Here is a 22,842-nt window from a genome sequence, read left to right as displayed (position 1 = left end):
GTGCGTTACCTTAATTATAAGGCTCAAATATGTTTTGCGGCTCTGGACAGTTTTTTTTTTCTTAGGGCGGAATGGCTCTTTCGATGGTAAAGGTTGCCAACTCCTGCCCAATATCCAAGTCATGAGGAAACTGTCTTTATGCTGACTGGTGAGCTTGGGGCTGACACCAATCACAATGGGCAGCTGGACCAGTGGGAACAATAATCCAGTGTGACTGCTACCAGGTTGGAGGCTAACCAAATCCATGTGGGATTCCGCTCATGTGTTGGACGAGATGCACCGATTTCACCTCGAATCTGACCCCTCAGAGGCGTAGCTAGGCCAGAGTGCACCCGGTGCACACCCTGGCTTTTTTTGACGACCCCACCCCCACCCCGCGCGCGCGCAGCACCCCATTCCACTTACTTTTAGGAAAGGAGCAGGCAGAAGAAGCCTGCCTGCGTTGCCTTGGCCTGCTGGGAACTACATTTCCCAGGAGCCCCTGAGAAATGTAGTTCCCCCTCAGGCCCACGCAAGGCCGGCAGACTTCTTCTCTGAGATGTTCCATTCCTAAATGTAAAGGGGGGGGGGGGGCGCCGCGGGGATTTTCCCGCCCCCACGTGACCAGAATTGGTGCGCCTGGTGCGTTGCGCACCCCCTTCCCCCTGGTGGCTTCTCCACCCTGGGTCTCTTTCCTGCAGCGAGGAAGACCCCCCAAGGCTCGCGCGTGCTGCTTTCCTCTTCCCTCCCGCGGGCTAAGTGGGAAGCGCATCGATCCGCGGTCGCCGCAGCGCCTTCCCGCTCGGGCAGCTGAGCTAATCTTCCCCATCCCGGTTCCCCGTCCTCCTACCCCGCCCTTTCCCGCCCCACAAGAAGGGGCCGGCGAAGCCCGCCAGCAGCCCAGCCAAGTCGCTGCTGGTAATCTGGGCACCGCCGATGCCGGAAAGATGCAGCCCAGCCGGGCGACGGCGAGCAAAGGGAGGCGGGGGGCGAAGCAGGGCGCGCGAAGGGAGCAGCGCGGGAGGGGGCAGGCGGCGAGTGACTCTTGCAGGCCGGCCTGCTAATTAAAGAAATTTGGGCTGCGCCCCCCCCCCCCGCGCCGTCCCTTCCTCGCTCTCCTCCCCCTCGAGGCAGCCCGGGCTCCTTTTGCGTCTGCGGAGAGGCAGCATAAGAGGGCACTGGAGGCGGGGGTGGGCGACGACGGCGAGCCGAGAACTTCTGGCGGGGTTGCCTTTGCGAGGGACCCGGTGTCGCCTCGCCCACCCACTTGCAAGCCGATACCCGGCGCGGACTCTGCGCCCTTATAAAGCGCAGCCATGGAGTAGGTAACCGAGACGGGACGGAGCCCGAGGGGAGCAGCAGGCGTCCAGGCGAAGCGGACTCTCCTAGGCGCAGGAGACCCGTCCAAGGTGCGCGCTCCGAGACAGGTAATGCTGGTGGCTGCAATCTTAGAGGGTGGCGGCGCGCGGCGGTTCCCCACCCAAATGCTCCCCAGATTGCGCCCGAGGGCGCCTGCCACTGGCTGCGGGCTATGCACGTGTTGCCAGGGTGGTGCTTGCAAGGGTGTGCATCCAGGCGCTTGGGAAAGTAGTGGCGGCACCGGGGGCGTGGGGGACCTGGCCAAAGTCATGCACCTGCTCAGAAAGGAGGGCGTGGGGGCCCGGCCGTCCTTGCAAGTGGGGACGCGCTCCTGGGGCCCGGCCGTCCTTGCAAGTGGGGACGCGCATCCGTTCGCCCGCTCCTTTCGTAGGTGCTGCTAGGGAAGGGTCGCCTCGCGCGTGGTCAGGCTCGCTCAACTTTTGGTCGACGTGCTTTGCCTCGCTTGATCCTTCTTACTTAGCAAGCCAGGTTCCCAAGCGAAGGAGAGAAGCTTCTATTCTTTACCTGTCACGTTATATCCCGCCCGTGCTCAGAGTAGTTTAGATCATTCGTCTCAGTTATAGTCTCGCTCTGAGGTAGGTTAGTGAGCGGCGTGGAAATTTGAACCTGCCTTTCCTTGCACCTTGTTGGGCAACTTAACTGCTGCACCACATTGTAGCTGTGATTCTTTCCTTTGAGGGTATTTAACCCCGTCGGGCTCAAGGGGGGGGGGTTGTCTTCTTGCTTAGAAACACTTTCCCCCCATAACACCATTCCAGTGGCTTTATGAGTAGGGCTGAAGAACAAACAACGTTGTGGCTTTTCCGAGGCTCAGCCGGCAGCCTGTGTTTGGAATGGAAGCACCTTCGACAGATTGGTTGGGATGTGAGATCTCTAGATGTGAGATCACTTGGAATCCCAACATCCACAGCCACTAGGTGACACTGCTATTGGTGGGTTCTTTACCCCGCCTCCCTCCCAAGGAAAATTAGATTCTAACTTGGGGGGTGGGGGCCCCGGTGTTTAGGGCTGCACCCATCAGCGTGAATGACAAGCAGGAGTAACTCATGTGCGTGACGCTGCCTGCTAAAAGGCTCCACTCAGTTCCAAACAAATGAAGAAGAGCTCTCTGGCATAGACTTCCATACCATACCTCTCCAGTTTTGATTTTGGGGGACCTTGGTGAAAGTTTCTCTGCCTAGCCTGAGGATCACACTATGCAAGCCAACTCTTCTAAAGTTTCTGGTGTATTTGGGAGAGCATTTCCCACTCTCTCTCGTTTTCTAAGCTTTTTTAAACAGGGTTGGATCTTGGAGGAAGAGCGTGCTTTTCTGGAAGGGATACCTGCTTGAATCCCCTTCTTCTCTCCCAGTCTAATTTTTGGGGGGATGGGTAAGAGCCCTGAATTCACATTGTTTTTCCTAATCCAGTGCTGTAATCTCAAAGGAGACTTCCGAGTAGCGGATCGGACTGTTAGTTCGATGCCAAGAGCACTGTAGAGTCTCCTACCCAGGACTGCCCTAAAGAGCAAAAAGTTATCAAACGAACAACTGAGGATCTGAAGGAAAGACGCTAAAGACCAGAACTTATTTCGTGTGTGTTTCAGCAACTGGCAGCTTCCGCCTTTAAATTCTCCCCCCCCCCCCATCCTTTCTTTTCCCTAGGGAATTAACTGGGAACGTGGCTCCGATTCCTCTCTCTGTGCGCTTCTCCTTTGCAGTGCAATGTGCAGACTCCTAAAGTCTCCTGTGCTGCTCGGTCTGGTGCTGGTGATGCTATCGGCTGGACATTGCAAAGAAACACTGGAATCAAGTGCAGAGCTGAAGGAAAGGCAAAACCTCCTGAATCTTATCATGGAGATAATTCAGGAGCTGAGGAAGTACCACCTGGAGGAAGAGGAGGAGAACGGGGCTCAGTACAAACAGGACTATCTTTCGGATCGGAGGAAAGTAGCCGATTATGGAACCTACTCAGAGGAACAGAGAGTTGGTAAGTGAGTTTGTAGACTGTGTGCGTTTAAGTCAGGGAAATTCAGGGCAGTCCTGCCCCCATTTGTTATCCTTTGAGAAGACAGAAAAATTGTCCATTGCTTCAATATTATCTTATATTGCAGTGGTTAGAAATGCTTTAGGAGATTCCTCAGCAAAAAAATATCGTCTAAGATGGAAAATCTTAAAGTAGAGACCCTAACCCCCTCATCACCCTAAATGCATGGTGGAATAGAACGATGTTAGTGCCTTTCACCATTGGATGGTGCTGAGGAGCACAATCTGTGAAATGATATCAGATCCATATAATGTAAAGAGGGTCACTTTCTAGGATGGCCCCTCAGTGGTATTTATTAGTATAGTTGGCCACTATTTGACAATTCTTTCATCTTCTTTAAAACTGTTTCATAGTTCAAGAAGTTATTTTCACTGCACGAAGCCTGATTACTTTTTTTTAATCTCTGACAATACTTTAAACTCTTCTAAAACACGTGGGCTATTTTTCTTCATCCTTCCAATAACAAACTGTGTTTAGCCTTTGAAACCTGCAAAAGATTGCTTGTAAGGCTGATACCTTGCTCATGTTTAAATTAATGGGAAGTTTGCTACAGGTTTTCAGAAGGTTGGCATCCCTAATGGTTATTGTATCTTTTGTGTTCTTCATTCCTGTAATAGACTAGAAATCCTAATACAGCTCCCTTTTGGAGGATATTTGGGCTTCAAGTGTAATCATAAACAGTTTAGACACAGTTATATATGTCAGAGTGTTTATTTCTGCATGTGCATACTGTGCCTCTTGTTGACTCATTTTTTAAAATCTGCAGTTGCAACATTTGACTACTAAATATCACAAAGAGAACTCAAACTGCTCCTGCCTTTCTACTGTTTGATTTTAGTAGCCTTTTAACGTTGCAGCTAAACGCTTTAAATCCCAATGAATTTAATGAACCAAAATTATGGAACGTGTTTAATAGAGCATGTACCAACTCTCATGCTCTTCTCCCATTGATCAATGCCAATTACATTAGCTAGGCTACTGTGCATTGTGGTTTATTGTGAAATCTGAAGTTTCCATACATGTCCAGTTTTTGTTGTGATGTTTAATTGGGCATTGCCTAGTCAAGAATTCTGTTGTACTGCAAACTTAATTTTAGTCTATTTTATTTTATTCTCATATACGACAACATAAATAAAACTGCTTACATCTGAGTGTCTTGGCTTTATGGGTCACTCTGAACTAATAGTATTCTTTGACTTCAGTAGGACAATTCTACTGAAACCCATTTTAAGCATTTACAAGTCTGCATGCTGTATACAGTGGATACTTTTTTAATCAGTGGGACAGGACTGTGCATTTCATATGTTTTACTCTTCTTGATCAGCGTAGATTATTATGTATATAAAGTAGTAGTAGGACTCTAACCTGTATGTCTTCAAACTGCAGCTGGAGAGGGTTCCTCACATAAGTCCAATAGATGTGCAATAAAGACAGCTTTTTCTAATCCTTTCTCCTTACGCTAGTTTTCTACATGCAGAGAATTATTTTTAAAAATATTATCCTAACCATTCAGATATTCGTGTGTATTAATGTGTGGAGTAGGTCTTTGACAGCTAGAAATCTGTCCAATCCAATGGGTTAAAATGCATGCAAAGCTATTCCATATCATTTAATTAGACTGTAACAGCTTAGACTGTAGTGTCAACCTGCCATAATCAAAACAGAAGAAACAAATTTTCAAGTTTCTGAAAGATTTTTTAAAAAATTTGTTCCTATCACTGAAAGCAATAATTACCTAAGGATCTTATCAATCTTCTGTGTCTGTCTGGGCCCTGAGGAACTTATGAGAGAAACATGTCTTTTAGGCTCCATATGACACATTTAGGTCAGCTATGATAAGGTCAATTCTACTGAGGCTTCCTATACTAAGAATTAAGAATGAGTTTCAAGAAATGTCTAAATTCACCAGTGAATCAGATCTGGTTGGAAATGTTCTAGCTGTAAATGCAATAAGAGATTCCAGGGGAATTCAGAGGCCACTTAGGCATTCATTTATGGTAAAATAAATAAAGTGCAATGTTTCATGTGCAATCATTATTAAGACATAAATGCAAGTAACTAAAAGCAATAAAAAGTGGAAATAAATCAAGGAGACAGCCTGAAGTAGCAAAAGCAGATTTCAATACACTAATCATATTCCCATCTACTGAATATAAGATGCAGAACCACAAACACAGGAGGTTCAGATGAAGTAATTTACTAGGTATATTTTCTGTTTTGCTCAATGCTTCATTTATATTTCTTGTAACGATAAAGGCATTGGTTTATGTACACTCAGTTTTTCGGGCAGTGTTGAATAGCATTTTCCCTAGATCCTCCCAGTAGGACATTATAGTTCCATGAGTGGACAGCAAAATGGGACTACACATGGTCTATGTTTCTGTTTACTCAGACCAGAAAAAAACTAGTTTGTAAATTTAAAAAGAACACACCCAAAATGGGCCAGCAAACATAGCAATAATGAATATTAGTTAGAAGCAGTGGTGGGATCCAAAAATTTTTGTAACAGGTTCCCATGGTGGTGGGATTCAAACTGTGGCATAGTGCCAATGGGGCTGGCCAGGGCACGACGGGGGCGTGGCCGGGCATTCCGACGGCGGGGCATTCCTGGGCGAGGCTGTGGCAAGGACGCAGCCGCTGCGCCGGTCCTTGGGCGGGAAACGAATGCACGCAGGCGCAGGCTGCCACGCATGCTGGTGCACCTCCCTCTAGACTGCTTCAAGTTCTGCACGCTATTGCTGAGAGAAGGGGTGTAACTAAGGCAAAAATCACGTGGCAAAATCACCAATTAGTAACCCCCTCTCAGCACACACAAATAATTAGTAACCTACTCTCAGGAACCTGTGAGAACCTGCTGGATCCCACCTCTGGTTAGAAGTAGAAGTTATAGGGCCCTAAATTATACTTTGGGACTCGTGCCTCTCTTCCCATTCCAGGATCCCATATACTTTTAATTATTCAGACCAGTTTAGAGCTTTAAAAAGGTCCTTGTTGGGGGATTAAAAACACTTCCTGTAACCCAAGCACAGTAACCTTGGTCTATTAGCAATTCCTTAAGTTGTTGAGGGAGCAGAAGATCTAACAGCAATGATCCCAGGGTACTGAGGTGAAGTAAAGAATGAGGGATTTTGCCCTTTATCATTCCCTATATCCCTCTCCATGATCTGCTGAGCAGCATGCTGTAGAAAAACATTCCCATTCCTGTATTATAAAGATCAGGTTCAGGATTTCATGGGAAGAAAGCTTTCCAATTATTGACTTGAGATACCTTCTAAGTTTCCAACTTGTTCTTCCCTGGATAAGTTAACTTGTGAGGAAAGGAATTACAGGGCCAAATCAAGGCTGTCTTTATTATGAGTTTCTATACTTCTGTATAATGTATATTGTGGAACTTCTGATTATGGATATGGAATAACAGCCTAAGATTACATGTTTCTGAATTCCCATTAATTCCCTCACACTTGAGCATCAGTGTCTGTCTTCAGTGAAAGGCCCTGAAACAGCTTAACCAGTCACTATGGAAATAGTGTCATTTGAAAGATATTTAGGCCTTTCTGCAGTTTAACCATTTACTACCATAGAGCTGAAATGTTTATAGTGAGAGAGAATGAAGATCCTGAGGGAGTGGAAGTAGGGTCCCTGTCATTCCAAACCCTTAGACTCTTGGGAGGGACCTGATGACATGGTGAGGTCAAGTGATATCATGGGATAGATCATGATGATGTCACATTAAATAGCAGTATTAATAAAAGCACTCCCACATTCCATTCAGTACTGTACTATCTATGAATGTGTAGTCACAATTATGTGGTGGAAGAAATGGGCTAATAGATGAGTTATGCGCTAAATGTAAAGTGTAGATTGGCTGATAGTGCCAGATTATTGTTTCCCACTTCCAGTTCATTAATGCAGTTTACCACAAGTGAGCATGCACTGGAAAAAAATGATTTTCTTATGAGTTCTTTGATTTAATTAGTTCACCTATATCTTAATAGAAGACATGTGGTTATGCTATGAAGGAAAAGCCCTCTGCACATGTACTGAGTGTTTGCAGATTCAGCATTCAGAGCAGGAATTATTCTTGACTCAAATTTAATTGCACTCTCCCAAAGACCTTATTTTTTCTGGACTGAAAAGTGGCTGGATTAAAAACTGCCTGGATATTATACCTCTTCACTCATTTGGCCTCCTACAGTGATGTACCTTTTTCTGTGATGAGAGATTCCAGAAGTTAAGCAAGACTCAGTATTATGCCTTTTCCATGTTCTATTTATAGAGACTTTATTATAAAAAACGAAAGCTAGGAATGTATATGCCCCCTGTAGCTGTGTGCAGAACATGAATGATTCTAATGTAATGTCAATTTATTTCAACAGAAATAGTTCCTAGAGATCTAAGAATGAAAGACAAGTTTTTAAAGCATTTAACAGGTAAGCAAAGTTTCACAGTTGAATATATAACTGTTGATTATGATATGTAACAATGATCCTGTTATTGTACTTGGAATGTTTCTGGTTTTATGCCTAACAAAGGTTTTTGGATTGGATTGGAACTGTTGGTTGTTATCCTGTTTCTTGATACAAATTCAGTTGATCCATGTTTTCTTTTTCCTCTCTAGGTCCTCTTTACTTTGGTCCAAAATGCACTAAACACTTTCATAGACTTTACCACAATACAAGAGATTGCACCATTCCGGCATGTAAGTTCCAGAGTCTACAAACAGTTGGTAGCTGCTGAACAGAGCAATTAAGTTTTTTTAAAGGTCTGTCCTCTTGAGCAGCTCTCATTTCATTCCTGCAAGGAGCTTGTGGAATTATAGAAATTAATCAGTTCACAACCTTGCTAAAATATAATGAAACTCAAATGTTGATACCCAGTACCTATAATTGTGGATTGTAAAATAGGTTTTGTATCATCTCTCTCTCTATATATAAAATTACCAAATCTGGTCCCTGTCTTTGAATACTTAAAACAGCAGATAGGGGGCAGGGTGACCCCCAACAGGTTGTTCTGCACACTCAGGGGACCCCCACAGTCCTGCAAAAAAAAAAAAATCTGAAACTTCAGAGAGGGACTTAAATTCCCCCAAAACATAAGCCTTCTCTGCATGTGCAGAGAACACACCTGCTGTTGACACTTATCAGTGTGCCCCCCAGCCATTAATGAATCTTCAGCAGCATCAGATCCCTTCTACCTAATGAGCAAGCAAAAGGATATGTTATATTAATGTCATATTCCTCAGGACTCTTTAATGGAGTGTCTAACATGTCCTTCCCTTCCCTCAGTAACCTCAGCCTAACTTGGCAGCCTTCTGATCCAACTTGGCTCATATTTTGATTTTCGGTTTACAGTTTACATCCATTCTTGGCAGCTGTTCATAAGACACTTACCTTCACTAGTTGGACACTTGTCATTTGCTGCATTAGCAAAGTTATTCATTCTGCTGCCAGTTACAGCAGACTTTTCCATGCTGTATGAACTTGATCTTGGCAGCGTTCAAAGGTTGGCAAGGTTTGGTCTTACACACAAAGAACCATCCTAACGCTTGGCATTTAAATCAAGTTAAAGGAATTCTCAATTAAAAATATTAGTTCCCTAAATATTTCCCTTTCAAACTGTTATTTCCAAATCTGGTTTCTTGCATAAGCATTTCTGGCATGGAGCATTTGTAATGCTAGTTCTTGGTGGTCTACAGAGAACTTGTTGCTTATCACTAACCTTGACTGAGGATGTTTCCTGCATGATTTCAGTGAGCGACCAAGTCTACATTCAGTCTACATTCACACAGCAGTTATTCTGTGTTGCTTTTATTGCATTTGCAGTGGCAGAGGCATTGAAAGAATATTTGTGAGATCAGTTAAGCAATGAATTCCTGCCCTGCTTCATCTTCTCATGTCCATTTCTTTCAAGGCAATCTGGACAAAAACTGCCTGTACCTTTCCCATTATGTCCAGTGTGATGCAGTAGTTAAAAGTTCTGGATTGGAGTCTGGGAGACCCCAGTTCATTGGTCTATTCTGCCATGCAAGGTTCCTGGGTGACAGTCTCAGCCCTAATCTCCTCACAGGGTTGTTATGAGAATATAATGAAGGAAAAGAAAATGATATAATCTGCTTCAGGTTCCCATTGTGGTAAAGGTGGAGTGTAAAGAAATAGATATCCACAATAAAAAGGGTGAGAATTACAGTTTTTTTAAAAAAATGAAAGCTTGAAATTAAGGTCAAGTAAATCATAGCAGTAGAGGATAACAATTTATAAATGCTCTGGGGGAAAAAAGCACACTCAAATATGGAAAAAAGGCAGACCAAAATATCCATGTGGAAGCATTCACAGTGTGTATTTGGCAGGGAGCTGCAGCCAAATGTAGCACAAAGTGTATCTGTGGGGTTCACGTATTTGCAAATAACGCAGTGGTCATGTTCAAATATTACATTTTTGGTGTCCATGTACAACAACATGTGAAGTGGCTAAAATATAGGTCAGGAAACGTTAACAAGTCGACGTCCAAACACTAAGGTATAGTTAGAACGCTTGTCATATAGCTCCCTTCCTCAAAGTAAGCAGCAAGTTTGTGCGTGCTTGAATGGAAGACCTCCCTAGGTTCTTTCTTCATGCCACTTTGAATTCCACAATGAAAAGAATCTGTTGACTTGGTTTATCCAATTCATGAACAAAATCAACAGTTCTTTCCTCTTGGTTTGCTACACCAAATGATTATTCACATATCAGTCTTTCTATATAAGTGTTAACAGAAAGACAACACTAATTTCATTCTAGTGTTAACAGACCAGATTTCAAAACTTTATGTTTACTGTATGCAGCACGTGTATACAGATATAACTGACTGCTTACATAGATGTTTTGCATGTAATGTTAAGATAGCACTAAAGACATATCCCACTATCCAGTGTCCCATAGCCCACTACCATGTTGCACAGGAATGTTTTCAAATCACAATGGGAATAAAACATCTTTTTTTTTTAAGATCTAAAATTCTGAAGTTGCTTTTATACAGCAGATCTCCTAGAGTCACAAATACGAACTTGTATTTTTAAAATGAGTTATTTTCAAGATTAATTACAATAGGTTTGCAATCCAGTGTAACCTTGACTTGAGTCTAGTAGCACCTTAGAGATCCACAAGATTTTTGGCATATGAGCTTTTAAGAGTCAAAGCTTCCTGTATTTTTTTTCTAAACCAATCAGTAGCAGTATGTTGGTTATTTAATTTCCATTTATGATCTTTTCACTGTAGACTATAAAAGATGTGCCAGGCTTCTGACTCGGCTAGCTGTAAGTCCAATGTGTGTGGAAGGATAAGGTAAGCATTTGGTAAGAACTAAATCATTTGTGTACGTATAAACTCCACCAACACTGTAGATATCAAAAAGGGTCAAAGCAATAGCTCTTTGGCTAAGGGATCTCTTTCAGAGAGTTGGGTATAACTGCCTTTATCTGACCAACTACTGCTCATTAATAAAGGATATTCCCCATTCTGGAAAACACTATAAAGAATTAAACATAATGTATGAATTATTCACATGCATGTAGTGATATTTTTTTAAAGCAAAGCATTCCTGGTAGAGCTGATTCAACTGTTGAGTCAACATCAATCTCCATGTATTGATATTGGTCAAATTTTTATTAATAACTGAATGCTATGTACATATTTTACTGAAACATATGCCTATTTTATGCTTACAGAAATTAGTAAGACCTCTATGATCATTCACTCATAATACAGGCAATGAAAACATTGTACAGATTTGAGGTTAGGATTGCACTAATTTCTCACTGAAGCTGTTTAACTAACATAAGCAATATCAGGAATCTCAGATGCTCTATTAACAAAACATTCAAACCCCCCCCCCCCCTCCACAATTCTCTCCTACTGGAGTTAGCACAGTGATGCAGTATCTATCTTTGAAAACTTGTGAAAGAAAACAAAAATATACCTACTTAAATTATAAAACACTCACTTCTGAAGAATGTATTTCAGAGATGAGACTTATTATTCTTTTGATAGCTTCTTGTTTATTTCCTATTGGTTGAGTTTATTTTATTGATGACAACCACAAGAAGGGAAAGCCATGCCTTTCTAAAGCAGGCATGGCTGTCCAAGACATAAAGGATGGGGAAGTATAAGAATCTCAGCCAAGTTTGGTCTAGAGCTGCCTCCCTTTTAAAAAAAGGTCTAGTCCAAAAGAAGTGCTGTTTCTCCTTTTTTATGTAGGCCATAATGGCAAACAGCTCTCATTTTGTGCTATTACTACATAAAGATGCAAGATAGTTGCAGCCAGTAGACCAGCTGCTTTCTTCTTACTCTGCGTGAGACTGTCACATTCCCTCCTAGGTGCTTTAGACGTTTGCCGAACAGTATCAGATAAATACATAAGAGACTAGAGAGAGTAAACACTACTTTGTCACACAGCCATCTCAGTAAGCCAAGTAAATCAAGATTCAAGGGGGAGGGGGAGAACCTAGCTCACCATCTATAAAAACTACTTCCTGGGCATTATTCCAGGATTTAAACTAATCTAATGAGAAGAGAATTTGTCCTTTCACAAATGATGATCAGTTTGGAACTGTGTGCCAAGCAGACATGTTTCATCTAAGTGCCTGCTCTTTTAAGAATTGTTCACACAATTCACATCTGCATGGAAAAACACTAAAGGAGGCTGACAGTCAACTCAAAGCAAGCTGACTAAACAAATCCACTACTACAACAAATATTACTTGTAAGCAGAATTCTGACCATGCCACTAAGTTGTATGATTGGCTTGGAGAAGAGCATGGAGCCTGCATGTGAAGAAGTTTAAAAATATCTTTGTCAGCAGAGGAGCTGTTTATGTATAACTCTAATTTCCATAGATAGCAACCATACATTAGAGTTTTAAATTTAGTATATTTATTATCCTACTTTTCATCTTAAACCATTCAAACCCACTAATAAAAAAGGGTAAACGATACAATCAGAATACAACTTTAAGCATTTTAACTGGCGTATCTGCCTGTGACATCATTATGATATCTATATATATAAAAAGCTAACTGTGAGTTTGTTACTCATGCCCTAACGCGGAAACGGCTTGATGGATCGCCCCCAAATTTTCACATGACGTCCCTCCTGTTGCGAGCAGGTAATCGGACATTCAAATCACCGAAAGTCCATACCTGAGCCAGGTAAAATGTCTTTTTCCTGGCGCACCAGGCCATGAAGCTGGCTGTGGTCTACTGTCTGTAAGGAATTCCAAAGAGCAGAAATAAAAAGGCTTTTGATTATAAGTCCGTTTATTCAGACATCCTGGAAAGCACACACACACGACATGGCAGGAATGAGCAACCCCGCTCAAACAACAGGTTATAACGCTGACTAACCCGTATCCTTCACTCGCTCTTCATGCGCGAGGAGAGAACGGAATTCCACTATGCAAAAGCAGCGAGTGATAAGCATTCTCCTCAACAACGTTGGTGCAGGTCCTGGCAATGGACGCTTCAGCCAAAGAATCTCCGTCAAGGCGCCAGGGTTAGGCTGTAAGGGAAACAAGAATCCACTGAGATCCTACACTCTGCCTCCTAAAAGAAATCTCCTCTTTTCGGTTTCGTCCGGAAAAGCTTGGTGAAATGCAGCAATTAAAGAGGGGGCATCGGGATATATTCTCCTTATACACCCATTGATTATAGCCAGAAGAATAGCCGCCAACCCATGACACCAGATATTGTAAACGCTTAGGCGAAAGAAGTTTAGGAGTCCAGGATAGCATCTATTTCATAATGCTTATGTCCATCAATTATAACTGGCGGGGTGTCTCCGGAGGTGGTCGTACCAGGCATCTCCGGGAAGCGGAGCCTCCTTGGAGGCAAGCTAGAATGAAAAGATGGGATGAATGTTAATACTTAGTGAATTAGGCAGATCTAAGCGAAAGCAGTAAACATCATTGATCACTCTTTGTAATCTGAAAAGGGACCCACAAATTTCTTTGCCAAGTTTTGAGTATTTTATAACGCCTGGAAGGTTTTTAGTGGATAAATAAAACCCAAGCCCTCCCAACACGTAAGGGGAATTTGAGCGGGTGTTTATCTGCCTGGAAAACTTTTGGACTTCTTGAGCCTGTTTTAAGGTAGACTGAAATCTCGATTTCCAGCCTTCAGCTTAGTGACAAAATCCATTGATTGAATTCTGGTGGTTGCAATACCTCCGCCGCAGCTGGGGCAAACGGGCGTGGAAGGATCGCCAGAGACTATTCTCAATGGGGTTTTCTGGCGCACTGCTATGAATCTCGCATTATTGTAAGCATACTTCGCGAAGGGAAGCAATTCACACCCAGTTGTCTTGATGGTAGTAGCTCTGTATAACAACGTAGAATATTGCTCTAGTGTTCTTGTTCGTCCTCGCTCACTTCTAGCCCGCCACTTTGAACGCGGTAGGGGGCGGCGACTGCTGGTGTGGTTCCCAACAACTCCAGGAATGCCTTCCAAAATCGGTAGAAATGAATTGAGGGCCATAATGATCCGAATACCACCTTCTCAGGAGAGGAATGTAGGGCGGTAGATGTGTTGGAATGAACAACCGGGCTATTTGGGAGCTGAAGGTGGCTAGGTGGTGCAAGTGAATGAAATGCGCCTGTTTGGAAAAGAGGATCCACCACCACCCACAAAACAGTGTTCCCGTGACTGTCCGGCAAGTCAAAGTGATAAAAATCCATTGGAAATAACCTGCCAGGGTCGAGAGGCAACGGAGATAGGTTTCAGTAATCCATGAGGCTTCTCGCGGTATTGACTATTCTGGCCTCCACACATAGCGGGAACACCCTTTAATGTAAGACTCCAACGCCCTTACGATAGAGCGCCACCAAAACTGGCGCGGTAGCTAAGGATGAAGGGTTTTCACAAACCCTAAGTGCTCCAGCCTGGACGAAGCATCATGGCATGCTGCTTGAAGAACCTGCTTTCGGAGGGGAGGAGTCGCGAATGATCAACACCCCTTTTCAGCAGACACCATCCTCCGCTGTAGCTGTGCATCTTTTTTCCTCTGTTGGCATCTCGCATCAATCCCGCCTCCTTGAGTTCCTGGAGGAAGGGGAGACGATGGCTGGAATGGGCGTGGGGGTGACGAGAGGATTGTGAGCTGGTGACAGCCAATCCTAGCTGGGAGGAGAGAGAGAACGGTGCATGGAATATCCTCGATAATGCTTCTCCCCGGGAGGCGGGACAATGCATCAGCCAGCTTATTAAGCTTTTACCAGGGAAAAAGTGGACCATGAAAGGAAAAGCCGCAGAGAAAAAAATCAGCCCAACGTAATTGTTTAGCTGGACATTTTGAGGGGTGTGGAAAGCGCAGCCAAGCTTTTAAGTTATGGATCTGACCAGACTTTGAAAGGGGTGCTTGGCTCCTTCTTCTAAACCAATGGCGCCAAGTGCTCAACGCGAAGTTCTGATGGCAGCGGTTTCTTATCTCCCACAGTCCAGTTTAGTCTTCGAACCAGGTAAAATTTTTTTGGATAAATAAGCACACGGTACCAATTTATTGTCTTTATTTTTTCTGCAAGAGGGCAGCCAGCGCTTCTTTGTCCCAAGCATCCACGCGAACGCATGAAAGTTGAAGCTCAGTAGGTCGGGATGTGTCAGAATCTGGCTCAGTTGTGAAAGCTGTTTTCAGCTGCTGGAATGCTTAATTCGGCATTCCTGCCACCAGGAGAGGGGGGCTCGGCTTGGCCGCTTGGGCGCCCTTTTCCTTTAGTGCGTAAAAGATCAGTGAGCCGGTAAGGCAAGTTTGGCAAAATGGGGAAATGAAGTCACCATAGAAGTTAGCAAAGCTTCTAAGAAAGATTGCAATTCCCTTCTATTGGTGGGGCAGGCCAGTCAACCACTGGCGGCTACCTTCTTAGCCGGGTCCATTTCTAGGACCATCCACAGAGGATATTCGAGTAGCCCAGGGTAGGGCAGTCTATGGAGGATTGGTGAAAACAGCACTTTGGACAATCTTGGCAAAGAGGGAGCTATCAAGCAAACGCTTGTAAAAACTTCCCGGACTAAAAGCCCTCATGCCTCCTTTCCAGGGTCTGTAAGTAAATCCTCAAACATCATCCAAATATACAACTACTCCTCTTTGTACAACAAATCATGTAATACTGCTTTATGAGGGCCTATGAAAGCCCCCCTGGGGCCCCAGTTAATCCGGCGGACATTATTAAATATTCATATTGCCCGAATTTTGTATTAAATGCTAAGTTAAATGTTCGTAATTCTCTCGCGATGCGGACATCGATAATAAGCTTCCCGTGAACTACAATTTTTTTGTAAAATCCTGCCTTTGCCTCCAGGGCATCCAAGAGGTCCTTTGATTAAAGGGCAAAGGCGATATTTGTTGGAGATGGAAACAGCATTTAGTCACACGTATAATCAGTACAAAGTCTTAACGAACCGGCCTTTTTTTTCTTAACAAATAAAACAGGGCGGCATGGGTGTGTTTTGTGGCTCAGCCGTGATGAATCACGTGCTGGCTAAATTTTATCTAAGAAGCGCTGAGCTCCTTTTTTCCTCGGTGGGGACTCCATGCGCGATATAGATCCTACCCTTAGGTACTAATTGGGCTCCGGGTTGTAGCAGGATCTTGCAATCGGTATCTCTATGGGGGAAGCTGATCGCGACTCCTGTTCCTGGAAAAACTCTGGATAGGTCTTGATATCAGCCTTTGGGATTTCTACAGCAAGGGGAGCCGACAGTACATTGAAAGCTGTAGCTTAGCATGGTTTTTCAAGCTTCCTCCCTCCCCTACCAATGGATCTTCCTCCCATCCGCATGTGATCTCCACAGGGGATCTGGAGAATTGAAGGATTCGCTCCTTCCAAACCAAGCGTTGGTTCGTGGTAAAGCAGCCATGGCATACCTAATACAATGGAGTGCTTTGCAACTGGAGCAAGAATGAAACTAATCTTCTTCCCAAATGATCGCTGTAAACGGGAGAAGTACCGGTTGGGTTTGAACCGGCCGTGACCCTCACCACCCAGCGGGCATCACCGCCCATTTGGGTGAAGTGGAATGGCTTCACTAAGGGAACTCCGGTTCTAAACCGAAAAGTTCCTCGCCACTATTGCGGTCTCCATAAGCGCAGTGGGAGCAACCTTCCGAGTCCACAAGTGCAGAGGCCAAAATACGCTGCATGTTTACTGGGGTTGGCTAAGGAAGTCAAAATAGTAATGGGCGCTGCCTTCACCTTTCACCGGATCAGGAGAAGGATTAAGATCCACGGTGCTGCTGGAAAGACTAAGCACGAGTTTCTTCCCTCTCTACGACGATCCCTCATCAAAGCAGCTTTGGACTCCATCCTCTTGAGTTGGCAGGCTGGATTTATGCGTGGAGGCTTGGCGAGGACGGAGTGCGGGCCCCGAGGGAGGCTTCTGCTTCTTCGGCAGTTAAGGCAGCCAGGTGGCCACAGGCCCTCCCCGCAGTAGAGTGCACAATCTCAAACGGCGCATACGGCAGTTCTCGACGCTGGTCTCGGCCAGCTACGGCCGGGCTTGGCTTTTCTACGCGGCCGGGCGCCGGCGTGTTGGCTGGTTTCGGGCGGGCGGCGCTCCAGCGCGGGCATAGGCAAGACGCAGGGTAGCAACCTGGCGCAGCCGAAGCTCGATCCATAATCCGTAAGCCGCTTATGGGATCCGGAAATCAAGGATCACTGTCTCACGAAGTTTAATATCCATTGCTTCAAAAAATACCGTGATTTTCATGGCGCCGGGCCAGTCTGGTGGAAGTTTCACTGGCCGCTAAGCTCGGAATTCGACGGGCAAAATCAGCAAAGGAGCGCGTTGCCCTGTTGATGGTGGCTTTTACTGTACGGATAGCATCGCTTTCAGCATTGGGATCTTGGAACCGAATGCTAACGCTTTGGAGGAAGCCCGCCACCGCAAGCGGTATCGCCCCTGCAATTCATAAAGAGTAACAAACCACTCAGCTGCTACTCCCTTATCCAAACACCGACTCCAATGTCTCGTGATTTTTTCGCTGCTCAGAACGATATATAGATCATGAAATTCTTGCATATGAGCATCGAAAGTTGCAGGATAAAGTAAGGAAGTTTGGACGCCGTACCATCAAATCGGTGAAGCTGATGGGGGGTCTGTAGAACCCTCTTTCAATGCGGCTTCTAGGTGCGTAAGTTGGGGTTGCTGCTGCATGTAACGTGGTTGTTGTACTTGAGGTTAGGGTAGGGGCGCTGGAGTGAGCAGGGGGTTGAGGAGGTGTGCCCCGGGCTTGAAAAGCTGTTAGAATCGGGTCACGATGGTGACTCGCACCGGCACCGCCCGCAGGAGGGAGGGTCACGGCAAAGGGTGAAGGTGTAGGCACCAACTGGGGCTCTTAACCAACGCCTCCTTGCCAACGCTGCCAGCCGTAGAGTTTGCTCCCCGCTCAGCTAATCTCCCTTTCCTTATGCGCGTTAAGCAGCATCTTGGTGCTGCTGCAAAGCTGCCCTCTCTCGATCCACTTCTGGCTTCTTTTCGCCTCATGGAACGGCTGCCAAAAGTCAGTTCATTCTGGGTTTGGATGGCTTTTGATAAGTTTTTCCAGCGCTTTTGGTGCTTGTAAATCCAGTTTGGACCGATCCAGCACTTTCGTCATGAATCGCTAGGATTCTGTTGATACTGCTGACGCTAACGCTTTCTCTTTCACGCAGGTCCAACTCCATTTGGATTTCCTTATGTTGCTATTTTCACGGTCCCGCTGTAGACTCTTCACGGTCCCAAGCAGATTTTCAGCCTCCTTCTTCCTACACAGTTCGCCAGCGCTTCGGCCTTAGGCAAAGTTTACGTCTCCGCAAGAGCATGGCCACCGCGATCGTCCCCAATTCTTTCTTTTCTCGCCAGGGCATGGGTAACGATTTGGGATCGATCCAGTTCCTCCCTCTGATGGTTTTTCCTCCACCGCCTCCAACTGTTCTCCATCTGGATTTCACCCATTCGCTCGTTTCGCCTCCCTGGGTTCTGGTATCTGCCGAGGTGGTGTGGAATCCCTCTTCTCCGGATCATCGATCCAACCCTCGGCCATCGCCCCTGCCTTCCGGGCTGTAACTTTGGGACGAGTGCCGGTGCTATGCCACTGCTGGATCTTTTGGGAATATCCTCGAAGTATTTGTCCAGCAACCTTTCACAAATGTGATTCTTGGGTGTCAAGGCATGAAATGGTAGATAATCCAAACTCCTCAGGGACTGGCTGCATCTGGGGTTTGTAATCCACACGCTGCCGGGTGGAAATGAAACCTGCCGATCAACAGGCTACCGATCCATAGATAGCGCCCCAAAATTTCTACATGCATCTCTGCTACACGATCTGAACCATGTCGCATCGGGTCCCAAGGGAAGAGAGGCAGGACTTCGGAACTGGACCGAGGAATCGGGAGAGAGTCACCAGCTTAAACTGGATCATCTCCCCTCGGATCTCCTCGGAGTCTGGAAGCGGGAAGGCTCAGAAACCCTCTATGGGGGCTATCGTGCCTCTCCACATGCCCAGTCATCAAGACTACTAAATCTCTGCATGTTAGAATACCAGAGATCCAGAAGCAACACAGCTTCAAGAGAGAAAATTGAGGCTCATTCCTGCCATAATCCATAAGGAATTCCAAAGAGCAGAAATAAAAAGGCTTTTGATTATAAGTCCGTTTATTCAGACATCCTGGAAAGCACACACACACGACATGGCAGGAATGAGCAACCCCGCTCAAACAACAGGTTATAACGCTGACTAACCCATCCCCCCTGCCCCGTTCTCATGAGAACGGAATTCCACTATGCAAAAGCAAGATAAACATTCTCACAAGGTTGGTGCAGGTTTTGGCCGGACGCCCAGCCAAAAGAATCTCCGTCAAGGCCAGGTTAGGCTGTAAGGGAAACAAGAACGACTGAGATCCTTACACTGTCACCCTTAGAATGTTCGTGCAGCATGTCTGTGGCCTGAGGGCTTGGTATGAGGGCTTAGAATGTTCGTGCAGATGGGCAGAGATTTATTTTATTTTTATTTATTTGTTCCACTTTTATACCGCCCTCCCCCGGAGGGCTCAGGGCGGTTTACAATGAGCATTGAAAACAATAAATAGGTAATACTGTCAAGTAATACGAGTGGAAGTGAAACACATACACACTTTGCTGTGTGAGACATCAGGTGGGGTTCCCCCTTCCTCACACGCAGGTAACTTTCACTCTCTGTGCCTCATCCACTCCTACCACACAACACACATACTCTCATACACATCCAGCTCATCCTCACACACCTCACTCTGCCCTCCCTCCCATCCAACCACCACTTACCCACTTCCTCACCCATATTCACCACAGCTTTCTTTTACTAAAAGCGAGCTGGAGTTTGCCTTTTTCTGCTACGAAAATCCGCTGGGTGGGGGCGAACCAACACTACTGGCTCCGCTTCTTTTGCATGTGGCCCTTTAAGAACCCAGGAAGCTGGCCTCGATCTGAGCGCCTCACCACCCTGCCCCTGCTGCCTGACTGGGATACCCTCCTTGCCCCAGTTCTGCCTTACCCAAGCCAGGACTGTGTGTGTCAACCAGCCTCATGGACCGCGGGATTCGCACTCTGGACAATTCCATTGCGGAATGGAAAGGGTTACTTTATGCTAAAAAACAAGACACCACCATATAACAATGTGAATTGAAAAGGGAAATAGGGATTCCATTTGACCACCCCAAAAGGCTATGCTGGGGATCATTGGACCTGCATGGACATCTGTGTGGGTTGCAGACTGTGATGAGGACAATTGCCACAGCAACACGTGGCCGGGCCCCGCTAGTTGTCAATAATATTGCTTTAGCCTAACTGTTAATATAATTGTTCTACGCGAAGGGGATGCCAGTGTCTGACAGCTGACTTTGCTTAGGCATTGAATAAAGTTGACATTATTAACAAAACTGAGCTGTTGCCACAAAGCACTTCAGCTTAGAAGTATGGAACAACGAACATTGAGACTACATAGAAAGCATTGTAACTGAGCCCCATCTAATAATATGACGGGCTAATTTATATTTACACCAATCAAGTGGCAGGAGTATGGTAGAGGAGGAAGTTGTGGTATTGAATTAGGTTTTCTTGTGATTTATTGCTGTAAAGCATCTACTTTGGATACTAAAATTACACTTCAAAACCAGATGAATTCTTCACTTATTTTAACTGCTGAGGAATAGCATAGATTACATTTGCATGGGGTTGCCACTAAAAAGCACACTATTCCCCATGACATTTGAAAATACATCTCCAATATCAGAGACAGCTGATGACACTAGCGGTCTTCCAAACACTACTAAAAGCCATCACTACCATACTGACCTTTTTACTGAAAATGGCTTGCTTTACCTGCCCTGTCCTGATGCAGTGATTCAACTTGTATGGCGATAAAACAGCACTTCTGAATTTTGCACTCTTTTGCTGTATGAAATATGTTCATTTTCATCTTGTGTTTCAACTGCATTAGTAACAAGATAGAATTTCATTAATGAAGTTCCTATCTGGTGGTGCTGCTATAGTTTTAAATAACAATCCTGTGTGCCCCGGGGGCGGGAGGAAGGGAATCAACTAAACAAACCAAGGCTTTTCAAAGCAATAATTTCTTTATAGATTCTTAAACTTGTGAAAAAGAAAATATTGCACAACCAATAATAAATTAACCAATTTCTTTAAAAGTCAGTGTTTTATATTCTTTTGTATTTCATTAAAAAAAATCTCATTTATTTCAGATTTTGCCCTCATCAAAGGAAAAAAATAATAACCAAGAGAAGTGCCTTGGAAACTAACAGGGAAATCAAATACCATCTTTGTAACATATCCATTGTGAACAAGAGATTTATTTTTGCAAGTTGATGGACTACTTCCCATAATTCTTTAAACATGTGTTTTGTATACTTGTCACCACTGTTTACAGATACATTCTTTATGGTAGAAAAACTACCACTAGAACTTCAGTGTTTAATAATACTTTTAGCTGCCCTACATCAGAAATGTTGCTATGCCAAAAGATTCAGTAATATCTTTTTCAAGTACAAAAATATTGTACATTCTGATATTTTATGGGTACCGGTTGAGAAAAAGATATTGTTTGAGACCTTTCATGCTTATGCAAATTCAAAATGTTTGGTTGCAAACTTATTCACAAATTTGTACGGTAAGGGTCGAATCAGACTCCTACAGTGCAAACTGCATGCCACTTTCAAATGTGTTTTAAGTGGAAATTTGGATTCTGACATATGTTTTCTGTACAATAGAGGTATAAACATTCCAGCTAAATGTGCAATATGTAAATAATGTAAATAACATAAGTAATAAAGTGTTTGGTATACAACTTAGGCATTCTGTCTGCTTCTGAGCTGTAGTTTTAGACAAGTAAAATTAAAGAGACAAACATTATACAGTCTGATACAAGCTACAGCTGACTGAAATAGCATTCAAACAAGTGCCAATCACAGTAGTGGATAGGAGATAACATGAAGCTTTTTGGAACAGCATTCTTTCAAATTATTCTGAATAACCACACATACTCTACAGACCTGTGGCCCTACTTTATCTTCTGTGGCTCTACCACTCCATACTGTCCTTGGCTATGCTTCATTTAACGAAAGACTACCACTGTTAGGCTAGGAGAAAGCTGTTCTGCATGCATAGTCAACTCATAGGTTATATTGCAGTGCTTTTGGATGTCTGCTTCTGTCTCTCATATGGACAGTGGATTCTAAACCACCAGTGAAGAATAATGCACAAACCCTTATATAAACAGGAAGGACCTCTGGCCTACTGATGCTAGGAGAAAACCAGGCAGAACTATGTCTGATACAAGAACAATTCAGGTTCTCTCTTGAAAGGCAAGAGAGAAGAAATGAATATGGGGTATGCTCAGAATGGCAAAGTTGCTTCCACAGTACCAGGGACCCAGCCAAGAACTGAAGTGTGACACTGTTCCTCAATCATTTATAGCAGAATATTCTGAATGAATACAACATAGGACAAAACAGCAGCTCTGTATCTGAAAAAAAAGAGGCTTATTTGCAGGTGGATTTTTCAAAAGAAAATTTGTTTGCAATATCATCAACAATTGATCTGTTACCTTTACCAATTAGGATTACATGGTAAAAAAGGCAATGGCGTCTTCCTTACAAGGTGTTCTGTCTATATAGATTCTATGGTCTCCAGCATACCCCTTTTGTGGTGCTTGAAAAGGAACCATGTCATGCCATTTCCCCCATCAGAAAAGCTAACCGGGTTAATAACCGGGTTATTAAATATCCCAGAGGTTAAAGCATACCACTTGTCAGAAGCATTTGACAAAGATGATTGGCTATAAAAATCTCACAGTTATGGCTTACTAACCCAGCAAGTTACCCAGTTTAGCTATAAATGTGTAATTCATGGAGGACATGCATTGTTCTTAATCTCTCTCCCGTTTCCTAAAAATAAATTTGTACTATG

General features: G+C 44.3%; 1 protein-coding gene across 3 annotated transcripts; it reads left to right on the top strand.

Moving 5' to 3' along the window:
- Positions 1–915: 915 nt before the first annotated feature.
- On the top strand, positions 916–21,721 carry ALKAL2 (ALK and LTK ligand 2). Of its 3 annotated transcripts, none has more exons than XM_048497850.1 (6): positions 916–1,406; positions 3,059–3,327; positions 7,761–7,814; positions 8,003–8,083; positions 10,638–10,703; positions 21,120–21,721. In XM_048497850.1, the coding sequence occupies exons 2-5, from the start codon at positions 3,063–3,065 to the stop codon at positions 10,700–10,702; spliced, it is 465 nt and encodes a 154-aa protein (XP_048353807.1). In that variant the 5' UTR covers positions 916–1,406; positions 3,059–3,062; the 3' UTR covers position 10,703; positions 21,120–21,721. The 3 variants fall into 3 exon arrangements, with proteins under 3 accessions (XP_048353807.1, XP_048353804.1, XP_048353814.1); XM_048497847.1 differs by having other exon boundaries at positions 3,003–3,327; XM_048497857.1 differs by having other exon boundaries at positions 3,003–3,327; positions 10,638–10,714.
- The last annotated feature ends 1,121 nt before the right edge of the window (positions 21,722–22,842 follow it).

This window comes from Sphaerodactylus townsendi, linkage group LG01, assembly GCF_021028975.2.
Source record: "Sphaerodactylus townsendi isolate TG3544 linkage group LG01, MPM_Stown_v2.3, whole genome shotgun sequence".
NCBI lineage: Eukaryota > Metazoa > Chordata > Lepidosauria > Squamata > Sphaerodactylidae > Sphaerodactylus > Sphaerodactylus townsendi.
The sequence above is the reverse complement of the archived record's forward strand: the minus strand, read 5'-3'. Positions and strand labels throughout refer to the sequence as shown.